Source organism: Camelina sativa, chromosome 5, assembly GCF_030686135.1.
Source record: "Camelina sativa cultivar CO46 ecotype springtype chromosome 5, ASM3068613v1".
NCBI classification, from domain to species: domain Eukaryota; kingdom Viridiplantae; phylum Streptophyta; class Magnoliopsida; order Brassicales; family Brassicaceae; genus Camelina; species Camelina sativa.
The window spans coordinates 41,318,276-41,335,803 of NC_141884.1; the positions used below are offsets into that span (position 1 = coordinate 41,318,276).

The 17,528-nt window shown below is 31.7% G+C and overlaps 2 protein-coding genes and 1 non-coding gene across 3 annotated transcripts; 1 reads left to right on the top strand and 2 right to left on the bottom strand.

Moving 5' to 3' along the window:
* Positions 1 to 88: 88 nt before the first annotated feature.
* Positions 89 to 2,067, bottom strand: LOC104789853 (putative two-component response regulator ARR20). The gene is made up of 5 exons (XM_010515492.2): positions 1,866 to 2,067; positions 1,558 to 1,710; positions 1,091 to 1,453; positions 906 to 994; positions 89 to 790 (listed from the first exon to the last, which is right to left on the bottom strand). Exons 1-5 carry the CDS (start codon positions 2,065 to 2,067, stop codon positions 89 to 91), a joined length of 1,509 nt encoding a protein of 502 aa, XP_010513794.2.
* A 12,854-nt stretch (positions 2,068 to 14,921) lies between these two features.
* On the bottom strand, positions 14,922 to 15,053 carry LOC147945059 (small nucleolar RNA snoR83). Its single transcript, XR_015558621.1, has one exon. It is a non-coding gene; the product is annotated as a small nucleolar RNA snoR83 (small nucleolar RNA).
* Positions 15,054 to 15,929: 876 nt separating this feature from the next.
* Positions 15,930 to 17,453, top strand: LOC104788598 (proline-rich protein 1-like). The gene is made up of 2 exons (XM_010514361.3): positions 15,930 to 16,772; positions 16,871 to 17,453. Exons 1-2 carry the CDS (start codon positions 16,019 to 16,021, stop codon positions 17,215 to 17,217), a joined length of 1,101 nt encoding a protein of 366 aa, XP_010512663.2. The 5' UTR covers positions 15,930 to 16,018; the 3' UTR covers positions 17,218 to 17,453.
* Positions 17,454 to 17,528: the final 75 nt, after the last annotated feature.

Consider the following 17,528-nt stretch of genomic DNA (forward strand, 5'->3'; position numbering starts at 1 on the left):
TAATAAAAGATCCTCTACGTGCAAGACAAAAAAAAAATCAGGGGGTAGTAGATATAGAAAATGCTACGATCACCTAAGACAAGAGAATTCAACTTCGACAAGTTTGATCGAAATTGTTGTTGAATCCAGCAGGTTGGAACTGATCACGATTGTTGTTGTTGAATACAGCAGGTGGGAACTGATTGTTGTTCAATCCAGAAGGTGGGAACTGACTGTTGTTCAATCCAGCAGGTGGGAACTGATTGTTGTTCAATCCAGCAGGTGGGAACTGATCATGATTGTGGTTCATTCCAGCAGGTGGGAACTGATCATGATTGTTGTTGTTAGTGAATTCTGCTGGTAGGAAAAACTCGTCGTGATCAAAATTAGGGAAACTTGAGTTGTTGTTATAGATGAGCGTATCTGAAGTTTCCATGGCTGAAGACACGTGACCAGATTCTTGCTTGGTTAGAATGGATGGCAAATTTAGACAAGGATATTGGTACTGCTGTTGTTGCAGCGGCTGCTGGAATTGGCTGGCCATGAAGTAGTTGTTCTTGTTGTTCATCGGCAGGTTATAACCGTTTGATAAATACGGGATCGGTTGTGCGGTTTGATCGGTCGTGAAATATGATGTTCTAGGCACGGCGGCTGCTTGAAAATCGTTCATGAAATAGGGTGCTCTAGTCGAGCTTAGAGGCGGATTAGAAGTTGCGAAATCAGGGGGATCTTGCCCAATGTTACGCCAGTCAAAATCTTCTTGGGACTCCTGCGGAGTGCTGGCCTTTTTGTTGGAACTTTGACGATACTTCTGCCATCGCAATAGCTGAAAATTGTTAGCCCTGACTAATGGTTTCTTGTCGCCCAAGAAACAAAAAAAAAAATACAACTTAAAGTATAATTAACTCGATACAGATACTGATTACCTGAAGATGACTTGCTACGTTGTTTCTAGTGAGCCCCTGGACATTCATATCTTCTTGCATGCATTTGAGAATCTGCTTCGGATACGCCTCTGCCAGATACAATAGGTAAGATTATATATTTGTTATAATCAAGAAACTTATTATTGACGCAAATAGATTATATATAGTGTGATTAATTTAATTACTCTCAACGCTGCCGATCTTTTCGACAGCTGCTTCAAATTTTTGGTGAAGTTCAGCACTCCACTTCATCCGAGGTTTCTTGGCGGAAGACATGTCTTCTTTTTGATCGCAAGTGTTCTTGGAGCCTTCTCCGTTGCTCTGATAGAGATTGTCTTCCCTTAATAAACCCTCGTATTCGTCCGAATCTGATTCAATCGTATATGATTCACCCGGTTTATCTAAACCAGATTTTGACATCCTCTTGCGATAAACATGTTGCCATACAACTGCAACGACCTCTTTGCTCACCGGCTTCACGAGAAAGTCACACGCGCCGTTCTTGGTCGATGCCATTACAGTTTCCTTCTTGTGGTCATGAGACATGACTGGACACGAATAATTCACATATGGAAGATTAGAGATTTCCTTAATATATACGCGCGCTATAAATATCGAGAAAGACAGTGGGTATAAATTTGTATATACTTACTTACTACGGGTAAATCCATCTCTTTACCAATGGTATTGAGAGCGTCGAGTCCATTGATATCGGGCATATGGAAATCCCAAAGTACTAGATCAATCTCATGCTTACTCTTCATCAAGAAAGCCATGGCCTCTTCTCCGTTGTCATACTTCGTTACTGAAACACAAAATTAATCATAATCGTACGTAACTAAACCGTAATACCCTCAATTACCAAACAAAAATTTAACGTAAAACCCTAATCCCTTGATTAAAAACCATAATTCGTCGACATAGAAAGAAACCCTATAGCTAAATCAAAGAACTAGATACCTTGATAGGAGTACTGTGCCATGAGATTCGTCATGGGGAGTAAAGAATTGGAATCTGCATCGACCAAAAGAACCCTAATACTCGTCGTCGGGAACTCTTCGTCGTCATCGTTGATAGGAAATTCAATTTCATCATCACAAGCTAAAACCTCTTTTGGCAAGTTGCGAGAGTTCTCATCGACTATGTTAGCTGAAACTGACATTGAAGATAACAATTCTAAACTATGAATGCTTGAAGCGCAAGAAAAGAGAAAGAAATTGAATTAAAGAAGGATGAGAGAGAGAAGAGTTTTAAGAGCGTGCGAAAAAACTAGCTAGGTATAAGATCACGTACGAAAAGTTGAATATTGGAAAGCATATATTCTGCTATTAATTGTTAGCTTTAAAGACTTCCTTTTTTTTTTCCAGTAATCTATCCATAATTTTTTTGGTTAAAAAGAATTGGAAAAAGAAGTGTCAATAACAAAAACTCTCGGTGTGTTTTTATCTTTGGAAAAAAAAAATTAAAGAAACAAGAGAGAGTATTGTTAGCGTTCTCTCTTTAAATCAGTCAAATTTCTATAAGTTAACACGAAATTTTATTAATTTATGTAAGTTTTAATTTGTGAAAAGATTTTTTTTATTATATAAATTAATAAAGACTTCCTTTTTTCAGTAATTATCCATAAACCTTTTTGGTTAAAAAGAATTGCAAAAAAGAAGTGTGGAGAGCAATAACATTTTTTTATCTTTGTAAGACAAATTAATAATAAAAAAAATTAAAGAAACAAGAGAGTGTATTGTTAGCGTTCCTCTTTAATTAGCTCGTTTCGTTTATAATTTTAACCGTTTAGGCAGTTACTTGAACATAGTAGGCTATGCATGTCATTATGGAATTATTAGGTCCATTAAAATTCACCCGGCCCATTATATGGTTCGTGACTAAACCCTATTATTTGGTTGGTCACATTCGTTGACGGTTTGACTAATAAAAAATTGTACCGTATAAGTACATACTTCAGAAAAATATACTTGAAGAAATTTATTAGTGATAGTTCAATAAAATATCGAATTCAACACGCACGTTCAATTGATATTCCTCTATTTGAAGACTGAAGCTAGTAATTAGTAATGTTACTCTTTCTGATCATATAGTTTTGAAAATATGATCTTTTAATAATAATAGTCTCTTTTATAACAATAATAATAATTTATATTTAGTGATCTTTTAAAGGACCAATGCGAACAAGTTAAATGGATATATTCTTATTAGTATTGTATTTGGTCGACGGTTTGACTACTTTTTTTTTTACCGATAGAGAAAATTGTAAAAAGACTTACCATAAACGAGAGAGTAGCTATCAGTAGTTTGTTACACATAGTATCAAAAGAAAACGGATCAAAGTCAGAGATAACATCTTTATTTACGTACCATCAAGTCATCAAACTAAAAGATGAGTATTATGAACTTGCTAATACCTCTTTTGGGATCGAAGGAGATCATTCAATCAATGGAACGATGATATGCTTTCAGCTCTGATCAATCTTACTCCTATGCATAATGTAATATTAAAGAAGTTATCTAAAGAAGTACTACTTATAATGTCATCTTCAGACATGTGCATGTCAATTTGGCATATGGTTTCGATTATTAAACTCATCATCATAGTAATTAATAGTTAAAGAGCTACCAAGACAAAGAAAAGAAAAAAGGCCCATTATAGTTGTTCGGTCCATTATCTACATTCGCAATTTGTACAACACAACAACACACACTCTGTCTCTAGAAACTTACGACTTCGAGGTTACTCTCTAAGGGGTATAAATGGAATTATCTACCCTCAACCCTTGTATGTAATAGTATAAGAAACAGAAACCCTCGCAGTACTCCTGATATATACCCTCAATTTATAGTTTTGTTGCACATCTCTTTTTGAGAGAGAGAAAGAGCGAGAAAACAAAAGAGAAAAAAAAACACAAAAAGATGGACGGAGGAGGAGAGATCCAGCAAGTGCGGTTAGAAAGAGGGATGAAAGAGTTGCGGTTCACAGTTGTTAGCGTTCCTCTTTAATTAGCTCGTTTCGTTTATCATTTTAACCGTTTAGGCAGTTACTTGAACATAGTAGGCTATGCATGTCATTATGGAATTATTAGGTCCATTAAAATTCACCCGGCCCATTATATGGTTCGTGACTGAACCCTATTATTTGGTTGGTCACACTCGTTGACGGTTTGACTAATAAAAAATTGTACCGTATAAGTACATACTTTAGAAAAATATACTTGAAGAAATTTATTAGTGATAGTTCAATAAAATATCGAATTCAACACGCACGTTCAATTGATATTCCTCTATTTGAAGACTGAAGCTAGTAATTAGTAATGTTACTCTTTCTGATCATATAGTTTTGAAAATATGATCTTTTAATAATAATAGTCTCTTTTATAACAATAATAATAATAATTTATATTGAGTGATCTTTTAAAGGACCAATGCCAACAAATTAAATGGATATCTTCTTATTAGTATTGTATTTGGTTGACGGTTTGACTACTTTGAAAATTGTAAAAAGACTTGGAGGCTACTCATTTAGCCTTGGAGGTTACTCAAAGAGTATATTTGGAATTTGCAACAAATGATTTACCCTCAACACTTGTTGTATGTAATATAAGAAACAGAAACCTCTATCCCAGATATAGTTATCCATAAAAAGTAGCTTCAGTTTTAGGAAATAATATCACTTGTTGTAGTATTTTTCATAAAAATTAGCTAGTAACTCTTTTACGGTGTTTTATCAATATTTTGGTGTATATGTAGAATACCACAACTCGTTTCGAAAATAAACATGATCATCATCTTCATCAGTTGGAAAATATACAATTTTTTGCAATCCATCTATACTAATCAAAGACAGCCCATGTTTGTTGAAAATATTAAAGTAATTTTGTTAGACAGTTTTAAATCTCGTCCAGTCCCATCGTATCTCGCCCCATATCGATCCATCCCATTAGAAATTTTATGTCCTATAACCATTTTATTTTAAATAATTATCAATAGAATAATGTTATTAATATTTTGGCTAATAAATTTAGATGAAATACTTGTATTCTACATTTGTGTGTTTAATTTATATAGTTAGTAGAAATTATAATTCTCAAAAACTCCCAAAATATTTTTAAAAATATGCAAAATTCTCAAAATACCCGTCTCAAGGTAGTTATACGTGCTACAACACGAGAAAAAATATTTTATACAAATTTTAAATTCATAAAATGACTAAGAATTATATTTTTCAAATATACCAAAATTTTCAAAGTGCTCGTTTCAGAGTCGTTAATTACATATCACATAGTCAATTCTTATCCAAATTAGTGAAAACTTGACATTTTAATTTATATACCTATATCTTTTGATTTCGTACTTTTATCTAAAATTAATGTCCTCTTTTAAAAAAATATATTCAATATATTGTTTTTCATTATTGAAATTTACCCGTTTCAGTTTACATATACTATTTCTCGTCTTAATACGATAAATAAACTGGATTTTTCTCAAAATTTAATGATTGTTTCTTAATGTAGATATACTTAATAGTAAATTAAATTACTTCCAAAAAAATACTGGTAAAACATTTATTCAATCAAATAATAAATAGTTTTAGGTTGTAAAATTTTAATTGTATAATAGTATTTCCATAAAAATTAGTTGGTCACTCTTGTACGGTGTTTTGTCAATATTTTAGTGTATAAGTAGAATACTGCAACCCATACAAAAAATAAACATGATCATCATCTTCATTAGCTAGACAATATATAATTTTTTGTAGTCTATCAATAACAATCAAACAAAGCCATTGTTTGTTGAAAATGTTAAAATAATTTCGTTACGGGGTGTTAAATCTCGTTCAGTCCCGTCCCATTTCGTCCCGATCCATCCAGTTAGAAATTTTATGTCTCATAATCATTCTTTTTTAAATAATTACCAATATAATAATGTTATTAATAAAATTTTCTCTAAGAAATTTAGACGAAATACATGTATCTCTTTGAATGTTTAATTTATATAGTTAATAGAAATTATAATTCTTAAAAAATCAAAATTTAGTAAGTGAGTAATTAAGAAATAGTATATTTTAAATATATCAAAATTTAGTAAGTAACAATCTAGTAAGTAAAGGTACGTAAGTATTATTTTAGTAATTTATACTTCAGAAAAAATTTAGTATATTTTCTAGTTTATTATTGGACTAAAACAAATCAGAAGAAATTTAGGACTACATACAGTAAAACCTCTTTAAATTAATACTATAAATTAATAAACACTATAAATTAATAACTTTTGCTAGTCCCAAGTCATACCAATGTAAAAAATAACAAAATTCGATAAGATAATAAGATAATAATTTTTCTGAAATCTACATGTAAAATATGGTTTCAATAATATCATAAATTAATAATCATGTAAATATATATATGTATATATATGTGCTATATAGTAAAGTATGCTTCTCCTAAACCTCATATAAAACAATTGTTATGTTGTATTTTCAAACTATAATAATATAAAATATTCTATAATATTTCATAAAAATAGCTAAAACTTTTTAAAGTTTTCAATTTCTAAATATGCATCATTTACATTTTGATAGTTTCATAGACTATTAAAATACGACAACTGATATTTTTATTCATAGATTTGAATTTATTTATGTTATCTGTATAAGTGAATTTGTCTATAGTATTTATAATTTATTGTCAATAATGTTTTCTAAATATTTCAAATTCAATTTCAATACCATAAAATTTACAATATCCAAAATTCTAATCTTATTTTGCTAAAATTGTCTCAATTCATAATTTAAAAATTTAAACAATTAAAAATATATCTATACACTATAAAATAATAATTATTAATTTATAGATAAATTAATATCACTATAAATAAATAAAATGTCTTAGATATATTTATAGAGGTTTTACTGCATATGTATTAGAATGTCTCTAGCGTTGGCTGCCATAAAACTTCTATTTACATATACGTTTTAAATTTTAAATGAGTAGAATTGTCTTATCAAATACAACATATTTAGACTTAAGTTTCAAAATGTTATATATAGTTTAAAAATACATATAAATAAGGCCTTCCAGCACCAAACCCTGCAGATAGATAGGATGTTATATATTTAAATTTAACACTTAAGTTTGACAATATATAATTTTATTAATAAAAACGTTTTTGTAAAATAAACTTTATTTAGTTGAAATAACAAAAAAAACAAAATATTCAAAACATGATTTTTGAAAAAATCATCATGAGGCGAGTCATGGTTGTTCTGAAACTCGAAACCATGAACGAGAGAGTAGCTATCAGTAGTTTGTTACACATAGTATCAAAAGAAAACGCATCAAAGTCAGAGATAACATCTTTATTTACGTACCATCAAGTCATCAAACTAAAAGACGAGTATTACGAACCTGCTAATACCTCTTTTGGGAATTGGGATCGATGGAGATCATTCAATCAATCGATGGAATGATGATATGCTTTCAGTTCTGATCAATCTTACTCCTATGCATAATGTAATATTAAAGAAATTATCTCAAAAAGTACTACTTACAATGTCATCTTCAGACATGTGCATGTCAATTTGGCATATGGTTTCGATTATTAAACTCATCATAGTAATTAATAATTAAAGAGCTACCAAGACAAAGAAAATAAAAAAGGCTGATTATAGTTGTTCGGTCCATTATCTACATTCGCCATTTGTACAATACATGGTACACACACACCTTTGTTCGAACAAAAATATATATATTGAAGAAAGAGACTGTTTGACAAAAAAAAAGAAAAAAAAAAAAAGAAGAAGGAGACTATTATTATTATTATTATTATTATTATTATTATTATTATTATTATTATTATACACACACCACAACCCAAGTATTGTTTGTTAGGATATGTATATAATGAGGGTATGAATGTAATTAGCATTGAGCTGAAACCCTACTACATAGTTGTATATATAGTCTGTAGTATTGTTACTTACCATAATATCATTCAGCTTCCCTCTATATATGGAATCAAAGCATAAAAAGATCTAAAAGACCTAATTTTTTTTTTACACATCTTTGAGAGAGAGAGAGCGAGAGAGACTCAGAAAAGAAAAAAAAATGGAGGGAGAAGGAGAGATCCAGCAAGTGCCGGTCGAAAGAGTGATGAAAGAGTGGCGGTTCCCAGTTGTTTTGATCTGTTTGGTGTTATTTGCTTTTCAGCTTGTCTTAGTCGCCTACCTGTTGGGAACATATGGTGCTATAGCATTGACTTTCACCTACCTTGCCATACTTTTTTATTGTCGTTACTTGAACAAGATATTCGGAGGATCGGTATCGGCTTTGATGATGAAAGAGGTAGTCATCACATATCCGGTCAAGATCTTTTGGGTTTTCTTGTCATTTGTCGTGTTTAATGCATATCTCTACATCTACATGGCCTCAAGCAACTCTCTTACCGGGGCCAGCAAGAAGGTGGTCGGGGTTGGTTTGACGTTTGCTCTGATAAGTTTGATAATTATTTACTATTATGTAGTTCTCTAGTTTTTATCTCCTATCTTCTCTTCTTCTCTCTCTATATATATTAGTATAGATTCGCTAATGTTACTAGTTGTTTTATCTTTTCCTTTTGATGTACTTTGAAAAATTAAGAAAAAATGTAGCTAAGTTATCTTTCTTTTGTTGGGTTTGTTACAAATTCAGTATTCCCCCACTAATTTATACATAGCATTATTCTTCACTGAAGATATTAATTAAGTATATGGATCCGGGAATTAGAGAACTTTATTACAACAACAACAACTAAAAAAAGAAAGGCAACAAGTAAGCTAAAAGAATACTCTCTTAAAACATGATTTGATTGATGATGATGATACTCTCTCTCTCTCTCTCTCCCGTCTTCCTCAAAAAACAATATCTGAAGCCAAACATTAAGATCGAATCCTACACTCCAAAAATAAAAATCACCATTTTTAATTATTATTCTGTAAGCAGAAATCCAAAAAAAAATATTCAAACTGAAAACAAAAAGGACACTAACGATAATGTTGTAATTGGTTCGCTTTTTTTTTGTTCTCTCTGCCTTCGTTCAAAGTTCAATCCGGGCCCTCGTAACAGCTTCAATGCACCGATGACGACACGTGTCAGTGCACATTACTTCATGCTCGTAGGCTCGTAGGCTCATTAATATTATTTACAGCCTGTGTAAATTTACAGGCTACTAAAACTCTCTTTTGCTTTTTTATTTTTTTATTATTTTCTCTTTTGTAATAACAATTACTCCATTTGTAAAACTTATTCCCCATTCATATGTGTATATGCGCGTTATAAATAATCCAAATTCTTCTACACATGTATAAAACGTACGTACGTATGTATTGTATTATGTTATGTGTAAAAGACCAGATATTAAAAACATCAAATTGTCTACATTTACCACCTCTTCATGGTGAGTCATGATGCCATATTATGTTTCCCATGCCGTTTGCAGGAGTTTTCAGAAATCACGATTGCAAAAATTTAATTTAATTTCATTTGCGTTTTTTTTTTGGTAAGTCATAATTTTGTAAAGCATATCCTCTCCATTTTTTTCTGAATTTATGACACGTAAACCTCATTTCTAGTCTTTTATTTTGTCTCGTTTTGTCTAAGAGTTTTTACTACATCATTTTCTAAACTCATACGTGATAAATGATAACATACAAATAGTCTAACTAAAGTTAAAATGTAACAAATCGTCTTCTCATTCAAATGGACAATGACAAAAATCTCTATCTTACTATCGAGTAATTTAACTATACCTACAAAAAAAAAAAAAATTAGGATGGTCAAAATGAAAAAAAAAAAAAAAAACACATAAAAAAGGATTTGAATCTCATTGATGAATTTTAGTAAAATTGTTAAGTTGTGTAAAAATCTCTGCATTAAAAAAAGAAAAATATAAATTGTTTCCATGCATATGCGAGTATATATTGATTGATAACTGGTCGTTATATATACTTCCCAAATAATTCACATGTAATGATATATATGTATATTACATATAACTGTACAAATGAAAAGAAAATATAATAACAATATGTAAAGAAATAAAATATATACACGAAAAAGTGTGTTTTCCAAATTTTTTCACATGTGTGTTCACATATTTTTACGTATATTTCCTTTTCAAAAACGATTCACTCGATATTGTATGATTTGTATACCCGTTTGTTCACCTTAATATAAATTGTATAAAAGACGAAGTTAAACCAACTTTAATCCCTAACTAAAAACCGACGAAAACTGCTTCAACTATTTTATTGCGAATATACATATATATGTTCGTCACCTTCTCGCTCCCAACTACAGGTTGCACCCATGTCGCCTCTATGTTTGATTTTAAGGGAGTGTTTTATGGAACCTCTAAGTGGGCCAAAATTTATATGTATAATTTTATTCCTCTCACTGACGATCAACATTGCCTCAGAATATTCAAGGGAGTTGGGAGTTCCATGTTTCCCTAATAACATGGCCTTTTATTTCAGTTGGCAACGCAGTAAATTTGAAAGATTCAAACTATCTGTAGCAAAAAGACCACTACTCTTCATGCAGCTGTTCTTGTTTTTTATAGTAGCAGATTCCATGTTCCGTGTTAAAGAGCAAACCAAAACTGTTGTCTTGTTGATGGCTTGTGTGGTCAGGATTTGTTGGGCCATTCTCACAATTGCGTATGTATTCGTTTTCCCCATGAAAGTCAAATTTGTGGTGGAACCCACAAACGAGTCAGAAGAAATTGGATTGAGATGGAGAAGAGTACCCAAACTAAAATACAAGACGAAGAAATTGGATTGAGATTGAGAAGAGAGTATCCAAACTAAAATACAAGACTTTGACTTCGTTCTTCTAGTATTAGTAGTTTGGTATTCTTCTTTCTAGTGTGTTGATATTTCATGGTTTTGTTTTTTTGTTATTTTATAGTTTTGTTTTGGGTTGAGATACTATTTTATTTGTCTCCATTGTTTTTCTAAACTATATTTATAAGGGAATACGAATAATAATGATTTATGAGCAGAGCAACCAATATTTTTGTGTGTTTGATAAAGAAATGGCCAAGCCATTGCCATTGTTGTTGTTCTACTTATTTACCAATGTCTCTAGAATGTCTCTAGCGTTGGCTGCCAAAAAAACTTCTATTTACATATACGTTTTAAATGAGTAGAATTAATTGTCTTATCAATACAACATATTTAGACTTAGGGTCCGAATGGCAACCGCGGATTTAGTAGTGCGGGATAAATAATTTAATAGTGCGGGACGGTTCAACTGCGGTACGTGCGGGACAAATGTTTTTGCGGGACAAGTGCGGTTACTCCAAAATAAGCGGTACAAAATAATGTTTGATTGGTGAAAAATAATTTGTGGTACGGAATTCATATTATTTTATTAAAAATAGTATAATTATATATTTACATTTTTTGTATTGATAAATACAAAATTTAATTTCTAAATTTTTAAAATACCAAATTTATTTAAACAGAAATCCATTTGTTATTATATTAAAAGTTTCAAAAATAAATATATTTGTTATAGAAAACTGGTTATATATGTATATATACAACTAAAATTACTACTATCTATTATTAAAAATGATTTTCTTTATTTAATGCATTCTAAAAGTTATTTGAATAGGAGATTGAAAACAGAGAAGTTATTTTTTATTTTTTTATTTGCCTATGTATTATGTAGATAAAAAGATATATAATAATTATTATAATAAAAATCAAAAAAATATACACATGGGCGTTTTTGTTTGAAAACCGCAGGGTAAATGGTGTTTCTCTTTGAAAAAGCGGGACAAGACTAAATCCATTGTACAAAACCGCATCTGTTTTTTTTTTTTTTTTTGAAAAAACGCAAATTGTGGGAAAGCTTATGATTGGGAGAGGGAATGCGTTTTTCACTAAATACGCTTTGAAATCCGCATCTAGGAGTCGCCAATCACAACCTTAAGTTTCAAAATGTTATATATAGTTTAAAAATACATATAAATATGGCCTTCCAGCACCAAAATCTGCAGATAGATGGGATGTTAAATATTTAAATTTAACACTTAAGTTTGACAATATATATTTTTATTAATAAAAAACGTTTATGTAAAATAAATTTTTTTAGTTGAAATAACCAAAAAAAGGAAAAAAATTCAACACATGATTTTTCGTAAGACAAGTCTTGATTGTTCTGAAACTCGAAACCATAAAAGAAAGGGAGCATCTACCAATAGTTTTTTACACATAATACAAAAGAAAACGCTTTGTACAAAAAAAATACATGTGTTTTGATTTTTAGAATTTACAATTCCATATGAATTTAGAAATCACATTTCCAATAACCAGCCCTTTAACTATATTATACCTCTTTAATAATCTGTTCGGACCACCGGCTTTTTTGAAAGTTGGTGCCATCGTCGTTTGCGTAGTTTGTCTTCTGGCTTATTCGAGGGTAATTGACGGAACCGGTTTCTCGATGAAAGAGGTAGTTATCCGATTTCCTGCTAAGATCCTCTGGTTTTTCCTGTCATTTACGGTTTTTAACGCCTATGTCTACATCTACTACTACTACACGACGACAACCGACTTTGCTACCAAGGCCAACATGAGTGCGGCGGGGATTGTTTATCGATTCTTCTGATAATTTTTGGCAATAGCTCAAGTATTATGAAATTATTAAATAGTATACCTATGTTTTAAGCCCGTTTTATCTGTTATCTTCTCTACTTCTTCTTTTGGTGTTTAAAAAAAAAAAAAAAAAAAAATATGAAACTAACCTTAAATGTGTAAAAAATTACATTCAATTGCCGTTAGAAAACTTAATTAAAATTAATTATTTAATTAACTAAATAAATTAATTAAAAAAACGAAAATCATGGACATATTAAATAAAATAAATTGTAGAAATTTTTAAAAAAAAAAAATCTATTAGAATCAAAACTATTCTTTATTAAAAAAAAATTAACAGCTAAGATTTTAAAATCTAATTGAATAAAAACTACAACTACAAATTTTATTCTACTATATTAATTAGGAAGTACAAATATGAAAATAACCTTAAAATGTGTAAAATTTACATTCAGTTGGCATTAAAAAACTTAATTAAGATTAGTTAATTAATTAAATAAATATAATTAATTAAAAATGAAAATCGGGGATACATCAATAAAATAAATTATAGAAAAGTAAAAAAAAATATATTAGAATCAAAACTAATTCGTACTTACATGTAAGATTTAAAAACAAAATCGAAAAAAATATACAGCTACAATGAATGTTGTTTTCAAAGAAGATTTTCAGAACTTTTACTAGCTATATTTAGTTGCTCTTTTTTACATGTTAGCATTACTACATGTTAGTAAGGATTGTGTTTAATTGACAAAGGTTTAAACAATTTTATTCATTACATGCAAATGTTTTATTGACAGATTTTCAATAATTATTTTTAAAATACAAAAATTATAATATAACCAAACTAAATTTTTAATCACAAACTATTATAAATAACATAATAATAAAATAAATTATCACAAATTTTTATTAAAAATAAAGTTCAGCCCGCGGTTCTCTGCAGGTTAGTACCTAGTATATACATTGATTTACTGGTCGTTATATATACTTCCCAAATAGTTCACATGTATATGATATATATGTAAATTACATATAACTGTAAAAATGAAAAGAAAATATAATTATAATATGTAAAGAAATAAAATATATACACGAAAAAGTGTATTTTCCAAATTTTTCACATGTGTGTTCACTTATTTTTACGTATATTTCCTTTTTAAAAAAGATACACTCAATATTGTATGATTTGTATACCCGTTTGTTCACCTTAGTATAAATTGTAATACTATAAAAGACGAAGTTAAACCAACTTTAATCCCTAACTAAAAACCGACGAAAACTGCTTCAACTATTTTATTTCGAAGGTACATATAAATGTTCGTCACCTTCTCGCTCCCAACTGTGTGATTTTTTTTTTTTTTTTTTTAATTGTTCTTTATTCTTGGTTCTATAACATCTTTAATTTCCTCTACATACCACCAACTACAGGTTGCACCCATGTCGCCTCTATGTTTGATTTTAAGGGAGTGTTTTATGGAACCTCTAAGTGGGCCAAAATTTATATGTATAATTACTTAAGGAGGTTTTCTTGCTGGGGTTTCGGAGTACTCAAGTTGAACCGGGCGAACCTTTGGACTCCGGAATTGAGGGTTGTAGGTAGAGTTTCCTGCGTTCAGGGTTCCTGGATCGGTCTCGACCAGAAGACCGATTCCTCTCACTGACGATCAACATTGCCTTAGAATATTCAAGGGAGTTTGTCTTGTTGATGGCTTGTGTGGTCAGGATTTGTTGGGCGATTCTCACAATTGCGTACGTATTCGTTTTCCCCACGAAGATCAAATTTGTGGTGGAACCCACAAACGAGTCAGAAGAAATTGGATTGAGATGGAAAAGAAGAGTACCCAAGACGAAGAAATTGGATTGAGATTGAGGTGAATGTCATTGTCAGCTAATGAAGCGCTGTTCGGTAATAACCCTCCCATTTATGAGCCTTTGGCTAGAATTGATCGATATTACTTAACTTTCACCTTTTGATTTTTGACAGTAGTAACAAAGTTAATAATAGGTAGAGAAATTTGGATCGTTGTTTGTTCTATTTTATTTTTGCGTCATCTGCTAAATAATATCATCGCAATGTCATGGTTTTTACTAGCATAAAATTCGTATAGCTAAGAAACAAATTCAAAACTTCTCAATTCTTAGAAAAGCCATCAACATGTGTCAAAACTAAACTACTGGTATGCTTTGATGATTACTAATACTACTAACATAGCCAAATAATCTACTAATCAACATGTATGCATACCAATCACAGAATCAGACCCATAAACTGCACAATACGATCACAAAAAAAAAACAGAGAACAAAACAGTTTCGTACCACCTAAATTATTAATACTGAGATTGATGATTAGTCGGGAATAAACAAAATGTAAGCAGAGTTACTAATAAAACACCTTCTGGGAAATAAAAAAGAAGAAGGTATTATCAGCGAAACTCGCAACTTTGGTTTAGGCCTCACATGAATCAGATAAGTACTTTATCCAACTTAGCTGGGATTAAGAAAGGCCCTTTTAAAAAAAAAAAAAAACTTATTATTTCTCTATTTCAAAAAACCATAAAATCAAACTACCTATGAGCCGTGATAATTCTCTAAGCATACGACTGAAGACAAAGAAGAAGAACCCTAAAAAGACTGAGATCTAAACTGAAACAAAGGAGAGAACTTTGATCGCTTTGAATAAGATTAACAAATCTCCGATCTCTATTAGTCAGTCAGTGGCCGCTGCTACGGCTTGAGCTTTGAAACTGAGGCATCGACAAATATATATACTAGCTTCTTTCTTTTTCATAAATTAGGGTTTCCAGTTTTCGAATGTTTTGGGCTTCTCAATTTGGGCTTTTAGGTTCAATTGGCCTTTTTTGTTGGATTACTTTCGAATTGCAAGACCAAGTCTAATCTGTTCTTTTTGCATATTTGACTTTTTCTTCTTAAATCAAATTAAAGGGTTTAGTTTCAGATGTCACAAAAATGTCAATGATCATCTGTCTAAATATTTATATTTAAATGTTGATTTAGTAGAACGGCCGATACGTTTTTGATATGCTTAGAACAAAAACAAAGTTGGCAAAACAGTTGAACGAGTATGCATGCTTTTAGATCCTCTAAACCATATAATTAGTTATCGTGGGCCTTTGAGCCCAGTTAAACGTCTTTTTCAGTTCTCCGATCCTTTGGTCGGCGTGTGTGTGTTGTATACATGGTTGTAACTTGTAAGATGTAAATGGCCAACATGTTTTTTGATCGTGCATTACACTATGAGAATCCCAAACATGATTATCACTAATTTAGTCACATTCGAAGATAACATTTCTTTATTATTTATTCAAATTGTTAAAATCTCTTTAACATTTTCTTATAAATCCCCATTTGATGAAGTCGTTTAACTCATCCCAATTCATATACAAAGAACACACAAAAAAAGGAGCTAGCTTAAGGCAAAATACAATCTAAACGCTCCGTAATGGCGATCACACGCGCCTCCTTTGCCATTTGCCTTATCCTCTCCTTGGTTACCATTGCCACCGCTGATTACTACTCTCCCTCATCCCCTCCGGTTTACAAATCACCGGAACACAAACCCACGCTTCCACCTCCGGTTTACACGAAGCCAACTATCCCACCTCCGGTCTACACTAAGCCAACTATTCCACCCCCGGTTTACACTCCACCAGTTTACAAGCCTACTCTCTCCCCACCGGTTTACACTAAGCCAACTATCCCACCTCCGGTCTACACTCCACCGGTTTACAAGCCTACTCTCTCACCTCCAGTTTACACCAAACCAACTATCCCACCTCCGGTCTACACTCCACCGGTTTACAAGCCTACTCTCTCCCCACCGGTATACACTAAGCCAACTATCCCACCTCCGGTTTACACTCCACCGGTTTACAAGCCTACTCTCTCACCACCGGTTTACACTAAGCCAACTATCCCACCCCCGGTTTACACTCCACCAGTTTACAAGCCTACTCTCTCCCCACCGGTTTACACTAAGCCAACTATCCCGCCTCCAGTTTACACTCCACCGGTTTACAAGCCTACTCCTTCAGCTCCAGTCTACAAAAAGTCTCCAAGCTATTCATCTCCTCCTCCTCCATATATGCCTAAACCAACCTACACTGCACCTACCAAACCATACGTCCCAGAGATTCTTAAGGCTGTTGATGGCATCATCCTATGCAAAAACGGCTACGAAACCTACCCTATTCTAGGTATAAAAAAAATACATAGTTTAGCGTCCATAGGATTAGATATTTACTATTAACAACAAAAATTCTAATCATATAACTTTCAATTTATATTCATGTAGGAGCAAAGGTAAAAATTGTGTGCTCCGACCCAGCATCATACGGGAAAGACAAGAACGAGGTTGTGATCTACAGCAACCCCACTGACTCTAAGGGTTACTTCCACGTGTCGTTGACCGACATCAAGGATCTAGCTCACTGCCGTGTCAAGCTTTACACATCTCCCATCGAGTCTTGCAATAACCCGACAAATGTCAACAAGGGTCTCACAGGAGTTCCCTTGTCGTTGTACGGATACCGTTTCCACTCCGACAAAAACTTGAAGCTCTTCAGCGTCGGACCTTTCTACTACACCGGTCCTAAGGCTGCTCCCGCCACTCCCAAATATTCCGCCACTCCCAAATATTGATCGTGATGATCACATTATTATGATGATCTTGCATGCATGATGCATTATTTGAGGTCACTTAAAATCAATATTTTTTGTTTTGAGTTCTTTTGTTCCCTTGAAAATGTTCATTTGTTTGTTCCGAACCTTCCGATTTCATTTGATTCGCAGCATTACCATATGCAATCTATCATTTTGGTTATGCTTTTATTTTATATAATTATACAATAAATTCTAAGAGGAACTTTATTGTCTGATTATGCGACTGCATAATAATAATATTAGTATTCTTCCGGGATGATTAAAGTTATATGGTTAAAAGTACTTTATAA

Coding starts and splice junctions, on each gene's coding strand:
- LOC104788598 (XM_010514361.3), top strand. CDS start 16,019: ATGGCGATCACACGCGCCTCCTTTGCCATTTGCCTTATCCTCTCCTTG. Junction 16,773..16,870: donor CGAAACCTACCCTATTCTAG/GTATAAAAAAAA, acceptor ATATTCATGTAG/GAGCAAAGGTAAAAATTGTG.
- LOC104789853 (XM_010515492.2), bottom strand. CDS start 2,067: ATGTCAGTTTCAGCTAACATAGTCGATGAGAACTCTCGCAACTTGCCA. Junction 1,711..1,865: donor GGCACAGTACTCCTATCAAG/GTATCTAGTTCT, acceptor TTTGTGTTTCAG/TAACGAAGTATGACAACGGA. Junction 791..905: donor ACGTAGCAAGTCATCTTCAG/GTAATCAGTATC, acceptor TTGCGATGGCAG/AAGTATCGTCAAAGTTCCAA.